The 15,444-nt window shown below is 41.9% G+C and overlaps 1 protein-coding gene across 1 annotated transcript in view; it reads right to left on the reverse strand.

Moving 5' to 3' along the window:
- nphs1 (NPHS1 adhesion molecule, nephrin) overlaps positions 1–15,444 on the reverse strand; it is a 41,275-nt gene continuing 25,831 nt past the window's right edge. The window contains exons 9-29 of the mRNA XM_024267639.2: positions 13,140–13,297; positions 12,067–12,208; positions 11,262–11,386; positions 11,020–11,188; positions 10,719–10,848; positions 10,290–10,462; positions 9,464–9,604; positions 8,773–8,913; positions 6,667–6,788; positions 5,945–6,104; positions 5,668–5,824; positions 5,344–5,495; positions 3,089–3,200; positions 2,833–3,014; positions 2,670–2,714; positions 2,321–2,443; positions 1,883–1,931; positions 1,410–1,542; positions 609–687; positions 358–521; positions 1–242 (exon numbers count right to left, since the gene is read on the reverse strand). Coding sequence (XP_024123407.1) covers positions 162–242; positions 358–521; positions 609–687; positions 1,410–1,542; positions 1,883–1,931; positions 2,321–2,443; positions 2,670–2,714; positions 2,833–3,014; positions 3,089–3,200; positions 5,344–5,495; positions 5,668–5,824; positions 5,945–6,104; positions 6,667–6,788; positions 8,773–8,913; positions 9,464–9,604; positions 10,290–10,462; positions 10,719–10,848; positions 11,020–11,188; positions 11,262–11,386; positions 12,067–12,208; positions 13,140–13,297 — 2,738 coding nt within the window. The 3' untranslated portion in view covers positions 1–161. The remainder of the gene's footprint in view (positions 243–357; positions 522–608; positions 688–1,409; positions 1,543–1,882; positions 1,932–2,320; positions 2,444–2,669; positions 2,715–2,832; positions 3,015–3,088; positions 3,201–5,343; positions 5,496–5,667; positions 5,825–5,944; positions 6,105–6,666; positions 6,789–8,772; positions 8,914–9,463; positions 9,605–10,289; positions 10,463–10,718; positions 10,849–11,019; positions 11,189–11,261; positions 11,387–12,066; positions 12,209–13,139; positions 13,298–15,444) is intronic.

Below are 15,444 nucleotides of genomic sequence, written 5' to 3' on the forward strand. Positions count from 1 at the left end.
GATGCTTTTTTTAATCCTAACAGTATTTTCCAGACTATCCTTAGTATAACAGTGTACAAAAATGTAAATAAAAATAATTAAACAGAAAGAAAAGGTCTAGCTGTAATACAACTTTACATTTAATGACCATTGATGATGGTGTTTGATCACATTTTCTCTCTTTAGACTAATTCTCCTCGCAGTTCAAACGGTAGATCGCTCTGGGCCTGAACATCCACGGACGGCCCCGCTCTACTGAAACCCTATCAACAGACACATTAAGCATTTCAGTTATTTCACAATATGATGGAATCTTTTCTTTTTTTCACTTTAGTCGTGAAATGAATGATTAAAGCTGCAGGTGAGGCTTTAACAGACCTGACGGTAGGTCATTGACCTCCAGTCACTCCTCTGTTGAGTCAATTCGTGGTTAGGGAAAGGGAGGGCCGGGGCCACTGTGTCCCGGTACACTCCCGCCTCCGTGACATCCTCATACACATGGCTGTCAGGGTTCACAGGAAGGTGGGCGACATGGTGGACACCTGGACAAAACATAAACAGGGATGAATGCATCGTTAAGTGATAAATGTGTTTACCGTTGTTTTCTCACACAAATAATTGGGTCTCACCGAGGCCACGTCTTTCCTCCGGGAGGGGACGGAGAGTCGGCCTGTACTCGGTAGGATGATAATAATAATGGGAGTCTTCCTGAAAATTGTGAAACAGAGAAGATAACATCAAATTGGCTTTTACCTCATACCCTCCAAATGGCTATTCCACATGCTCCCGCGTCTTTGAGGAATAGAAGGGACAACCGTGAACTCTCAGATGGGTGGATCAACCAAATTATTTTCTCGCCGACCTTGAGAAATGGAATACTGCACCGATAAGAAGTGTTAGCCACTATTTACTGTACTTTGTGCTACACAGAAATATCTCAGAGGTTCTGTAATAGATTCCTCCCACACCTGTATGTAAAGATAAAAGTGGTTTCCAGTTGAATTTACACACAACAGCGACATTTTTTAGAGTTAAATTAATGTTGAGGGAAAGTGTTCCTCTGGGGATTCATTATGCTCTGACAGCACAGTGCTATCTGTTTTCTTTTACCTTCCTAAACAGTTTTCTTCAGGGTTCAAACGCTCGTTGGCCTTTTTTAAAGTACAAAATGATAATTCCAACCAGATCGATGCGTATTTTCAATGCTAATTGTGAAGTATTGATCAATGTTCCGTCTCTGTGCTCCCCTAAAGGTTTCATTAGTTTATCTATCCATTTTCCTTATTACGTCCGAATTCCAGACTTCCTCTTCTGTCGGATCCCCTCACCCTCGACTAACCTCTTTCCTTCCATCATCTGTTTACTCATCCCTCACCGTGTCTGCATTTTTTTTCAAGTGCCCCGTTTGTCTCCCCTCTCCCTTTTGTTACCGTTGTGCAGCTCTCATAGACGTGGCTCTCCGTTTCAGATCCAGAGTCGATGAGGAGGGTGCGCTGAGCAGCGGTGTTGATCTTTTCTCCGCTCTCGTACTTATTCGAGTTTCTCACGCTTGATTGACTTGACCTGCGAGGAGAAATCATATTCTGTCAGCTTAATGGTTGCTCAGGTAAATATAGTTCCCAGCGTGAATCAAGAGAAATACAAACAACTCAGCACTTTCAAAATCGATTTTGTGCTAACATTCAGCTTTTATTAAAATGCATTGTGTAGCTTCTACATAATGGATAAAAATGACTGCTCAAGGTTGATGACTGTATATAAATACAGATTGACTGACTTCTTCTTTTCCCTATTCTGACTTTTTGCTGTCTCGGGATCAGTCACCGGAAAAGATCTCAGACTTCCCGGGATGGGTTCATGGTGCGTGTCTTAATTAGTTTGACTGAGCTGAACCTTATCTTACCCATCCAGTTCACTCTTCTGTCCATCTACCACGCTGCCCCCTCCTGCCCCTGCCAGGAGCACACAAAGAGAAGGAGAAAAGGCTAAATGTTGTGGACCTGGAGAGGAGAAGAAGCTCTGGAGTGTGTCGGAGAACTATAGGGAGCGGACAAAACACAAATGAGCTGCAGAAGAAATTTGCATGTAAAAATGGAGAAGAAGGAAATGTACTTAAGAAAAGAAGAAAAGAGTTAAAGAAAAGGTTAGAAGACGAAAATAGAGCTGGAGCAAGGACATACAGCAGGCAAATGGGATTAAATATACAGGAAGTGACACCTTTTAATGAGTCATGATGGAAACAGATAGAAACCTACAAGATAAGAAGGAGAAAAGAGAGAAAAAGAAGAAACAAAGATGATGTGTTAAGCTGATTATTAAAAAGAAAAAATCCAATGATTACTTCTCTGTTCACATTTCCTTTTCCACCGCAGTCCCAAGAAGCACCCCAGTAAGTTTAGCGCCAGCACAACTCCAATGACAAATGTGAAGATTGCAGTCATGTAGGTGGGCAGTTCACTCGGACCTGGTTTGATCAAACATTAGAAACATCAACTCAACTATTAGAAATGAAGAAATTGAAGATGATGAAACCATTAGCCTCATGTTGGTTTAAATGATTGACTTGAGGAAACAAAAAAAATTACATGTAAGCAGCCATGGTTATTGCTAATACTAACGTGCTTCAATCACAGACAGCTAATGTTCTGCAGATGGAAATCACCAAGCTGCTTTCACAATAAAAGACTCACTCTGTGGTACCTCAGGCGGACTGTCCTCTTCTGATCCTGGTCTGTCTGTCATCAAGAAACATGGAGGGGAAATAAAAAACACTTCTGTTTATGTCTCATTGACTTATAGATGATTGTAATATGCGCTTATTTGGATCTGAAGCTCAGGTTGCTCCAAACTGACCCATGGTGGTGATGGTCAGTATTGCATTGTTGTCAGCATAGTCACTCTCTCCTATTGCATTGAGGGCATTAATGGAGAAGTTGTAGCTGGTGACAGGCTGCAGACCAGTGACGGTGAAAGTTGTCGCATCTAGTGGGAAAACATCCACATACTGGAAGCTGAGAGATTGATCCCATTGGTATCTGTCAACCGAGAGGCCATGTGAAGCTTCCTCCTCATGAAAGGTGTTTTTTTTTTTTTAAACTGTTTTTTTTACCTTATTCGGAATTTCTGTTGCGAACCACCATTGAAGCCGGGAATCCACTCCAGAGTGACAGAGTCATGGCTGCTGCTGACGTGACGAAACATTGAGGGAGGGTCCGGGTGATCTGAGGATGAAAGAAGAGATGATCGGCATGTTCTCAGATGCTTGAATCCCTTTACTCAACAGGAAGCTATTTGAAAGGGCTTTAGATGCAGAGAAATGAAGATCTACATCTGATTATAGGGTTGTGTTCCCCTCCTCGGCTTTCCTCTTTATCAGGGAGCAATTTCAGACTGGAAAAATACAATGCTCGTATTTCAACATGTTTTTTTTTTTCAAAAAGGTGATAAATACTTTTATTTTGATAGTAAAATTGTGTGAAGAAACCTTTTTTTCTGAGATCAAAGTACCAAAGAGAAGTAAAAAAAATCATTAACTACTAAAAATGCTTGATTTGTCAGTGGATTTATGGAGTTTTCAAAGTGTAATTTCAGGATATGGCTAAATACTTCTGAGGATACAATAAGCTAGAAATATTTTGGACTTAATTATACCGGCTGATCACAAACAATGAAAAATGATGAGAGATAATAAACCAGAGAGAAGATGGGATCAGCATGGTCAAAAGTTGTTAGGAAGTCTTCGAGGTTCTACTTTCATTTTTTTCCTCCCTAAACACTTTTTATACTTTTAATCACAGCTTACTTCAGAAGACTTTCAAAAATTCATTTCTTTTGATTTTGACTCATGATTCATCACCAAAGGAGGGCTTTGGATGGTACCTTCAAGAACAAAGGTGCAGAATTTTCTAAATTTATCCATGTGCTGTTCAGTAATGAAAGATTGCCTCTTTATTACAACAGTTTCAACATTAAGAATAATGATCATAGCAAGTTCTCCAAACCTTCAATTTGATAAAAAGAAAACACTGGAAGGTAGTGAAGGGAAAGTGGATTATTTTGCATGTTTTGGAGCTAAAAAGGGATTTGGGCTGAAAGAGCTCAGTCAGGGAGAAAAAAGGGGAGAGAAAGTGGAGGATAACCACGTAGGAAGGGGATGCTGAACTCATGTATGGCTCCGGGCCCGGCCCAGTTTGTCAACAATTCCCAACTTTCAGCTCAGCTCATAAGATTTTAGGGCAAAGAGGTCAGTTGCTTTTGGATTTTGTCTTCCTGTAATGCAAAAAAAAGAAAGAAAAAAGAAAAAAATAGCATTGTGGTAAAAATAAGTAAATAAATAAAGGATTCTGCTTTGGGCTTCAAAATGTTATGGGAGCATTTAAATATATTATTACTGCCTGGGATTAGGATTTTTTTTACAGCTAGATGAAATGATGAGGGGAGAGAAACAGGGCCAATATCGGATTGTGTTTTACGGTTTTTATGATAAATATTAAATGTGTCCACTGATGGCTGCTGGCATTTGCTGAGAGCTGAGCTCGCTTGCTTGTAGTGCTCCTTCAATGTGCAGATGCAGTTGGTAGCTGGAAGGAAGAAAAGTCTGAGCGTGGCATGAGAGTCGAGCGTATCAATGTGGAATTATCTGAGGAGAAACTGAAAATAGCACCACGGGCTAGATGATAAGACGGAGGTAGAACAACGGAGAAAGTTCACTCACAGGGCTGAATATTTGCTGTCTACAGAATCCTGTTTGTACAAGCTTTTGCGTCGCCACTGACAAGATTGTATGATATTTAAACAAGGGGAGACAGATGGTATTACCTTTAAAATGTTTTGAAATTTAGCCTTTCATCACTAAGAAAGTGATTGAAATCTTTTTTGAGTTGTAACTCAAAAGCTGACAGTTTAGCTCTAATAATAAAACAGTTTTTGAGAAGTTTCGTCCACTAGAGGGCAAAAATACACCAACAAAAACTGGACTGTTGTGCAGACAAACACAAGAAACAAAGGCAGGTAGACAGTTTTCTATTTCTGTTTCATCCTGGTGTACTTTCTGTAACTCATTTGCCTGCTTCTCTTATGTGTTGTTACAGATAATGTGTCAAAAACACATTTCAATAATACTTTTTTAGTGCTGGATTAGATCGTGATAATGAGAGTTCCTTTTAAAGAGGCACAAGATGATCTCAAAGAAAAAAATCATACTTTAGTGAAGTAGACGGGTTTCTTTTTCCAGCTCATGAAAAGTGAGTATTCTTGGGGGCTGCCAGGTTTTTTACAGAATACCAACAAAGGACCGCCTCCCAGTCGCATGGAGACACCCGTACACAAACACAAAAAGGATAGAAATGTATGCGGATACTGTACTTGTGCTGACAAGCTGGATGTCCACCTTGTCTTCCCCTAGTGAGTTGCGAGCATAGCAACTGAAGACGGCGTAGTCCAACACGGCGCTCACGTTTACTACTCGCAGCGTGCTGGTGTGGAAGGAGCCCTCCCTCACGGTTTTCTCCTCATACCTGCAGCAGGAGCACACACACATGCACAAAGAGAAAAGGGAGAGCACTGAGTAGGAAGAAAGAAACAGTGAAAATCATGTATGCCATATTGGACACATGAAGTCTTTTCTAAAGCTATGTGAGAGAAGACTTTAAGACAAAAGGTGACGACAAAGTTAGAATTCTTTCTGACCTGGGGTTTGCCAAATCCAGAAGGACCCCTTTTTTTTCCCAAGAGAAGTCGATGCGAGGAATACCCTCTGCCCGGCACACCAACTCAGCCGAGGTAGTTCCATCCCCTCTGCTTGCTACTTTCCTCCACTGGGGTCCTTTCTGAAGCTCTGGTTTGACTATGCAAAAGATGATTGTTATGGAGACTACATGTATCAGGAAAGACGAATGTCACGAAGCAAATCCTAACACACTTGGGAATTGATTTTGTACTCCTGACAGTAAAAATGAACACTCACATTGCACAACCAGCTGCACATTTACACTAGCAGAGAGTCCAATGCCATTATTAGCTGTACACTGGTATAGACCAGCATGAGCCCGAGTCACATTACTGATGGTCAGAAGGCTTGATTCGTCTTCCTGTGTCTCCTCTCCCATCTCCACCTCCTCCTCTCCCTGTGGAAGACAAAGCGAGGGGAAATAAACAGAAGACAGCCACTATCCCTCAATACCCGCTCCCCTTCCTGCTGTAGGATGCTTCCTACCTGTCTTGCTTAGTGAGGGCAAGACAGTTTGTACGACAGTGAGCACTTGGATGGGTTGTGTGTTTTCAGAGGAAGAACCTGTGAGGAAAGAGACTAGAATAGCCAGAGAGCAACAGGACAAACAAAGAGAGGAGGGGGTGATGCAGGTAAGAAGCAGAACACTTTCTTCAGCTGGGAGGTGGGCTCGAATGCAGAAAGCATCCGTAGATACAGAGACCACGCCACATTGACGAATGTGCCCTTTAGTCACGCAGCCGTAATGAAAGCTATTTTTCTGGATTTGGGCCGAGTGTGAAGCAAGAGGAGGTGGGGTGGAAGGATAGTTAGAGCCAGTGAAAAATGGCATCTGTGCATTTATAAAGGCCAATGATAAATGATAAGAAGAGGGAAGATAATACGAAGAAAGGCAGATAAAGGAAATATAATTTAGGGGGATGAATTTTCCTGTCTTTCTGTGTGTGTGTGGCTCTCACCAGCCATTTCCATGAGAACATGGCAGATATAATGGGGTTGGCATCTGCCACACATATCAGGTCTGCTATTCCCCCCAAGTTAACAAACACCGGATCTTTCTCTGCAGTGACACCACAAGCATCTGAGAAGAGAAAAAGGGGGTCAAGGCTAAAGCAGGACTAATGTCAGCCTGATCCAAGTCATCCATTAAAAAGGCATGTTGCTTGCTACAATATAATTGCTCTTGAACTTGCTTGCCTTTGACAGTGTCTATAACCCCTTTGCAATTGGTCTCCTTGCATGAAAGACAAAAACTATTAACTTCCCTATATATTGGAGCCGTGGCACTTCTGCAGCCTAATTGAAAATTGGGCATGTGACCCGTGAAGCCCTTTACATTTTGGTTTTGGCAGAGTGACCAATTGGCCGCTGCCTTGTTTCCCTCTTTATCCGTCTATTCATCAACTTAACTCTTCTCCCAGTCGGCAGGGCTCCACTTTCTGCCTTCATTTCACATGCTTTTTACACTCCCCGTGGGTGCCGTGTACATGCAACAGTAAGGCCATTAGCGCCGACTTGTCTGGACCTATGTTCACTCCTAAAGAACAGTGACGGGGAACAGTGGCAAGACACAGACCTCTGGGTTAGCAGAATCCACTCATGTTGGTCTCCTAACCAAGGCCGACATTGTTAAGTGGGCAACAGTGCCACATATAAAAGCTACTACAATCCCCCATACATAATGAATATCTACAACTGTCAAGCACAGTCATTTCAGGATGGCAGAACCCATTAGGCGTGTACCAAGGGCTTTGGTGAATCAGGCAGACCTACATTTTCTGCAATGACATTATTAAATCATCAGTATTGAGGCAGCAGGGGCCTGGAGCTTCAGGCTGGGCCCGAGGCAGCAGAAGAAGTGGATGCCCTTGCATAAAGGGCCTAATAACGACGAGTTTGGAGGAGTTGAAAGTCAATCTCTTATGCTATGTTTACACTTTACCACTTCCAATGAAAAGTCTATGTAAACGTGTTTATGTGCGTTACGGATTTTCGTGTTCAAAACTCTAACGTTCTTGCTACAGAAGTTTTTAAGTCCATTTCCATGCTCAATGTACCACTGTACGCTCGTCTAAAGTTCAACCATTTAAACTTTGCCCAATCAGAGACTCAGATTTGGTAGAGACATATAGATAGTGTCCTTTACAGGAAGTACCAACCGTTTAAAAATTGATCATGATGGAGAAACTAATAAATTTGTATTCGTGGTTTGTGCCCAGCCGAAATTCTATGACACCTGGATCATGATTCTCAAGATTTGAACCGCTTTCAAAATTGTTACCAAGCCTCTTCCGATTGTGAATGCATGTTCTAGTATCGGGTAGAGACAATCTAGTATGGACAACATATGCTAAAAGTGCATTCAATGCCATTTTAGAGTGTTCGATAACGCACATCACAGGACGGTTGTTTATATAAGCTTTAGGTTGATACCGGACAGTTTGGAGGAGTTTCAAAACCAGACCTTCTTAAAACCTACAGAAACTTGACAACATTGGGTTATTATTATGTCTTCCTCGCCCATTTAAACTTTTTGTCCTTTTTGTTTTCTTTTGTACTTAGAACGCTGTGATCACTAATCATAACAAAAAGCATCTGGTTTCCAATGGAAACAAAATCCTCGTTTCCACTGAATGATCCAGTAAGGTACGATGGGGTACGATGGGGTAGCAACAACAATGGAGGTCATCCAGCAGCTCATCTTATTTTTTGTATATTGTGTATAACAGGAATTTTATGTTGTTTAATAGAAGATTTCGGGCGGCAAAGAAAAATACCACAGGAAAACGGAAACGCTAATTTAGCGCTATATTGGTGCTCTCTAATGTCATCATCACTTTCTACCAATCAACAGATGGCTACAGCGGCTCCGCCCCAAACCGTTACATTGCATTTTTCTGGACCTCCAATGAATGGGGCCCTCAAGAGGTACGGGTCAGTTCGCTTTAATGGGTCTGTTTTATCATGGAAACACTCAAAACACCGTACTGGATCATACCGTACCAGACTGGACCGCTAAGTGGAAACTAGACTAAATAATCTGTTCTTTGTGTGGAGGGTCTTACAAAGAACGTCCAAGGTGATAGCAGTTTGGCTGACACCTTCTTCATTTTCACACTTGATGGTGTACAGTCCAGCATCTCTCCTCGTCGCATTCCTAATCTCCAGAGAGCCGTCCTCCAACCAGTGGTGGTGCAGATTATCCCCTGCACAGAAAGCCACGCAGACACACATGCAAACCAATAGTAAATTAAGTATTCATTACATGCTCATCAACTGCTTGTCCTCTGGCCACTGGTCTCGGAGTGACATCTAATCCTGCATTATTGATTGCCCTGGCTGGATTCCCAAGTCAAGCCAACAATAGACTGCGTGAGAGACACTTTCTAAATCACCCCACCTAAAATGACACATACTTGTTTAAATTTAAATTCATTTTCACTCTAAAATATAAGTATTTTTGTCGTCTGCCTAAAGGAACTAGCAGAGTCAACACAAAATTGCAGTGGGGGCCCTGATGACACTGCCATTAAGGAGAAGCCAGGTTCAGAGCCGTTGTGTTGTATTTAGGCAGACAGCAATCCTAATTTAGGCTGCATACATTAGAGCTGTAATGAGAATCACATTTGGCAGGGTCCCACACTAGCTAACCTGCCATGTTTTATTCAGGCCCTGAATGGCAGAGCTGAGTGCTGACTTGCTGGCTCAGCTCATCTAGAACCTGGTTTATAGAGCCATCACACAGCGCTGGATCACCTTTGACCAGCGTCTCCCTGCGATGCAGCCAAACACAAGAGACCACCTCTGGGTTTGCTGAAACCAGCAGTGGGATCGTTGCCATCTCATCCTCCTCCACCTGGATCTGTGCTGGCTGAGCAGAGCTGAATTCTGGCGGGTCTGACACAGAAAACGCACACACATCCATCCAGGTAAGGTATGTTGGAATGAGAACAAAAATACACACGAAACAAGCAGATACACAGGAGTGATGAGAACCAACAAGAGGGGAAAGAAAAACCCACAGAACATGTTGAGCAAGAAATCACAAAGAGACAGTAATGAGAGTCAAACCAATAGAAACTTGACATCCCACCAATAATTTCAGATCCAACCAACTTCACATACTTAGACAACAGGGGAGTAAGGCGGAGTGGGAGGGAGAGGGACAGGCATTAAAACCACGAATGACAGTACTGTTGTCCAACGGCAGATCTGCGCAAACACACAGTGACATTCCTTCATGCTCAAACACAGCACCAAGCTTTGAAGCAGAGGCTGGCTGCTGCCTGTGAAATGGCATCAAAGGCAAACATGGCCATGCAGCAAAGCAAATGCACAATTAGGACACAGTGCCGCAGAGCTCAACAGACCCACAAATCACAACAAAGGTTCCCTGTAAACAAAACACGCACATGCACATGCTGCACAAACACGGGTAGAGCAGTTTTCATCTCAGCTGCTGGTCATGTCTTTGTGCCTCACTTAAAATTATGTCTTGCCATGTATCTCGGTCACTTCGAAATAATAAAAAAATAATAAATGACCCTGAGATGAACAAAAGTGAACTTTAGATCGCACTTACGGAGCACGTTGAGTTGGTAGTATGTGTTAGCCCCTTCCTCTAACACGGGGTTGTAGGCCTGGCAAATCACATTCTGTTTGTGGTGCTGTGAAGTCAGATTCAGCAATAGAGTGCTGTTGACGGTGACAGCACCAGACTCATCCTTGCTGTGTGTCTGCTCAGCTTTCTGGAACCTAGAAAACACACCACAACCAATAAATCCATTTATGAGGGGATTTCATGTTGAAGTGTCAAACTGGAACACTGACAGATTTAACAGGATTTGGTTCCGTTTAATTTTAACCATGTAATGTACTTGTCACAAAATCATCTATTTAGGACAGTTCTTTATCATTCCCCGACTTCCCTTTCAAATGACATTTTGTTGTTTTTTTTGGTTGTTGTTGTCCTGTTTTTGCCTGATGCTTTGTGCTCGATGTCACGCCAAACCTGACTGCGCCCACGCTCCAGAAGATGTTTGCTGTTGGGTTACTGCTTTCAGCCAGGCACTCCAGTGTTAGCACCTCACCCTGGCGAAGCACCTCTTGCTGCGCTGTGATCTTCATGCTCACTGCTGTGACTGCAAAATCAAATTCTGGCTACATCAGTACGAAACAGATTAAATCGTCTGCTTACATTTCAGCACCACTGAGTTTGTATCAAATTGAAGTTAATACACCTTTTTTCAGCTGACTACAATGGGAATAAAGATTGATTTGAATGTAAGTTGTTGAGCTTCAGTGCTACTCACAGTATACTAGCAGCTTAGTGTGTGCAGAGATGGTCTTCTTTGCCTTGTTTGTGGCATCACAGCGGTAGGTGGCCATGTTGTCACTTGCTGTTAGGACCAGGTGTAGCTCTCTGGCTACAGCCATGTCAGAGGATGTCTGCTTGGGTGCGTGGGCAACCGCCTTTCCATTCTAGAACAGGAGTGAGTGATACTAAGTAGGAAGGCAGATTCTCTTCGCACCCAGAATTTTACAGCAGTCTCACCTTGAGCCAAGTCAAGGTTGCGGTGGGATTTCCTCCGGTAGAATGACAGATGAGAGTGACTTTAGTGCCTGCGTGAAGGGGAACATCTTGAGCTGGAGCGTCAAGCCACACTTTTTGAGGGGGATCTGTCGGAGAAGCATGGATAGTAAATGTAGAGTAGTAGAAACAGTTCTTATTTGCTAAAATAAAATGAAAAAACTTTTTCTATGTTTTATAAATACAATTATTGCATTATCTTTTATGGAACAGGAAGCTAAATGTATGAAATTGGCTTATTTTAGGGACAATTTGGCATGTTTTCCTTAAAACCTTATTTTGTGTAATTTTACAAATAAACTTTCACTAAACTTAAAAATTGCTTTTTCTGCCCTACTTTACTCACTGAAATGTTAAAATACTCCAAAGTGGGTTTATAGATTTTGTTTTGCCAGCCTAATACATAATGCACTATGTTGCATGTGTCGCGAGGCTTTTATCTGCTGTGTTGTTGTTATGGTGTCATCTGCGAAAAAAATGTCAGCTTTTTTTTAATGTTTGCCTCAATGTTACTAAATCCTCAAACACCAAAGTATGAAATGATCTGATAACTCAGCTCAAGTAAAAATTCATTTTTTTATTTATTTATGTTTATTTAGCAGGAACATGAGCAGATTTATGCAGCTTTTATCATCATTATTTGACAGGACAGGTTGCTTTTGTTAATAATAAGAGTTGAAATTGCAACTGAAATTTATGCATAGAAGTGCATCCAAATGTGTTTAAAAATTTGGGTAGAAATAAAGCACTAAAAAGGGATCTTTCTTACAGTAGACACTGATTTTAGCAGCTTCAATTTTGGAGAAGCGTGTGCCTTTGTTGAAAGCTTCACAGTTGAGCATCAGTCCGTTGTCCTCCCGGGAGAACCGGTGGGTCACATTGGACACGGTCGTCATCCCCCCGTTGTCTCCCTGCAGACAGACACTTCAGCGTGGGCACAGATAGGTTTGGACGCTCATCTTCGGTTGTTTGGCAGACACAAAAGGAACAAAATCTGGGGAAAAACACACCTCACTGCGCCGTCTTGGTGAATGCAGATGGCAAATTAGCTGCTGTAATAACTGATGTTGTGCACGGCCTGGGATAAATAAGCATATTCATTTGACTCTCCTGCTTTGCGCCGTGTTATAAATTGAGCACAGTGTCAGTTTGCACCTGCCTGATAGTGGTCATGCCTATGCAGCACATTTGTTTATTAAAGTCATTATTGCGGTGATTATGGTAAAAGCCACAGTCAGAAAGACTAACAAAGACGGCGAACAGGAGCGGCAGTCTTCGTTAAACTCACGCTGTTTTCACATGCATTAAGGCTCACATCCAGCCCACTGAGTGCCCTCAGTAAGATCAAATGAAAATGCTGCTGCCAGATGAATAAAGAGCTTGTTTAATAATACTCATCCTCTGTGTCAGCTTTTATTCACTTTGATCTTATTAACATACACAAAAGACGAGAGAGGAGCTGCAGAAAAAAAAAACCTCTTTTTGGAGTCGGCTGACTCATTTGCTGCAGCAGGCTCATTCAGGGGGCCGCTCATGGTCATACTGTTTGCTTTCATCTGTAAATGCTCATATGAGGTCAAACTTCATCTAGAGCATTCTTTTAAACCAGTGGGAGGCATTTAAATATATTTTTTTCTAAAGGAAGCTGTACTAGAATGAGACATCTTCTCCAACAGCTGTACTTTTTGCTTATTATTTACGAGGAAGATGAACAAAGGCTTGTGAGGCTCAGACTAATTGGAGTTGTCACCAGAGATGCTGCACAGCACACTGTACCACCTTTGTAGCAGCTCATATAGATGGATTTCGTGTTTGTACAACTCGTGCATTGTGCAGGCCCACCTCTTCCCGAATGAAAACGGTGTTGTTGAGCTCCTTGTAGCCCAACCACCAGCGAATGTCGACAGGAGGATTACTCGAGGCGGCGTAGCAGCTCAGAACCACCTCCTGCCCTTCAATGGCCTCTAATGAACCCGACAGCGTCAGCTCTTCAGGATCAACTGATGAAAATGAACACAGGCAAACATGCACAGATAAGTCAGTAAAAATATCCCCCCATTGAATAGCACATTCAACAGCTACCTTTTCTAATCACAGCAGTAGCGGGACTATTTTAGGATGTGAGACGCAGAGCTGTATCAAGGGTGAAAGTGAAAATCACTTTGAGTGGCAACTTGTTTTCCTGGGAGGCTTTCATTGTGGTTTGTAAAGTCTGCTTCATGTTAACCAGAGGGGGAAGCAGGGTACAACAGCTGCAGGCGATGTGATGCAGTTGTATAAAGCCTTCAGGGGAATACAGAGGCTGGGGGACTGAACTGACTGACAGGAGGTCTGCAGGGGAGGGGGAGCCATGTATGTAACTGTTTTGCACACTTGTGCTCATCTGACATGACACAATACCGCATAAAGATACGTTACTCTTGTCTTGCACAGGGAAAAAAAATGATTTTTTCATATATCTCCTGAGAGTCTGAGCCTGCAGCCTCTGCTGGAGCTGAGACCACAGTCAGTCAGCAGTTCATCTCTGAATGCATCACTCAGAGGCTGCAGACAGACATTTCTGACAGATATCTGTCATTTATTAGAACATTTTCATCATGGAAAGTTTTAATTAAGCTTTTTTACATTAAGGAATATGCTTTATTGCGATAGTTAAAGTCCCACTGGATCATCTTTCATTGTAAAATTGCTCCCAGTACTTTTAATTATGATTGTGTTATTTTTGTTGCCAAAATAAAAAAAAAAAAACAGTTTTGATTTGAAGGATATAGTTTCTGCAGAGCAGTAGTTTATAATAAATTAGCCTCTGAGTTGTAGTTGTAACTGTTGGTGCCAAGTAAGCCTGCCCTTGCTTCCCGACCAACACATTGTAATTCCCAACTGGTCACCTATTGAGGTTTGGCTAAGAAGGTCTCCGCGTCAAAAGTTGACATTTTGGGTGAAACTAACTTGTTTTTTGATAGGTCCCAACCTTCGGGCCGCAAACCGGATCCGGTGCAGTTCTGGGGCGGAGAGGTACAAGTACCGGGTTAGGATACCAGTATTGGGTCAGGGTACCGGTGCACTCTGCGTCTCTCTACTGGACTGGTTCCGGTTTGTGGCCCAGAAGTTGGGACCCGTCAAAAAACAACAAGTTTAAGTACAATGTTCTGGCCCGGATCATGTCTGGTACTGGGTCAGGTCCGGTACTGCATCTGGTATTGCGTTTAGTGCCAGGTTAGAATTAGGGTACCGGTACCAGCTGTGTCCTGAGGACCAGTTCGCATGTGGTACCGCTTCCCGAGGGCTGCAGACCCTTGATTTTACAAAGAGCCAGCACGTCAAAAAACGACGAGTTGAGGACACCCAAAACGTCAAAAACTGACCAAACATCAATATGTGACGACTTGGGAGAGAAATGTGTTGACCCGACATACTTCTGTTCACACAATATCCTGCTAGTTTACAACCCCTCACATCAACCTATCTTGCAAGTACAACAATAATGGTGAACACTATTTAAATAATCCAGCCGTATAGTTGTGAGCCAGATGAGCTCAGACAGGGAAAACAAAGTCGTACATGGATCTAGTCGTCTATAAACGGATGCATCGGGAAGGAGCAAAGCAGAGAGCTTGTGGCCTCTGCTGTACATCACAGCTACAAGCTTCTTCCAATTTTTCATCTACTCCTAATTCACAGCTACTTGAATAAGTGAATTCTCAGAAATACAGTTTTAATCCTGGATAAATATGTTTTACATATTATTCCTTCACTGTGATTAAAATGCCACAAAAACATGTTAAAACACTAACACAATTCTCATCAGAGATGAATGTTTTTGAAATGTTTGGATCAAAAATACATTTCTTGATCCTGATCACAAAGGCCTGTGTAAAAGGAGTGTAATTAACTTCAAAAAATGTCACAAAGTTATTTTATATATTTTAAATATTGAATATTGATTTTTAAGTAACTTATTTATATAGTGTTATCTTCAACCTTATTGATTTATTTAATGAAGTTATTTTGTTATCCACATTTTTTTATTGTTCTTCATATTATTGTTCTAGTTTTTCATATTTGTTACTTTTTACAATAAAAGCTTTAATTTTAAAATTGAACCTTTTTAATGTGAAGCTTATAAAGCATGCATTTGGGGATTTTA

The sequence above is a fragment of the Oryzias melastigma genome, linkage group LG16 (assembly GCF_002922805.2).
Source record: "Oryzias melastigma strain HK-1 linkage group LG16, ASM292280v2, whole genome shotgun sequence".
NCBI lineage: Eukaryota > Metazoa > Chordata > Actinopteri > Beloniformes > Adrianichthyidae > Oryzias > Oryzias melastigma.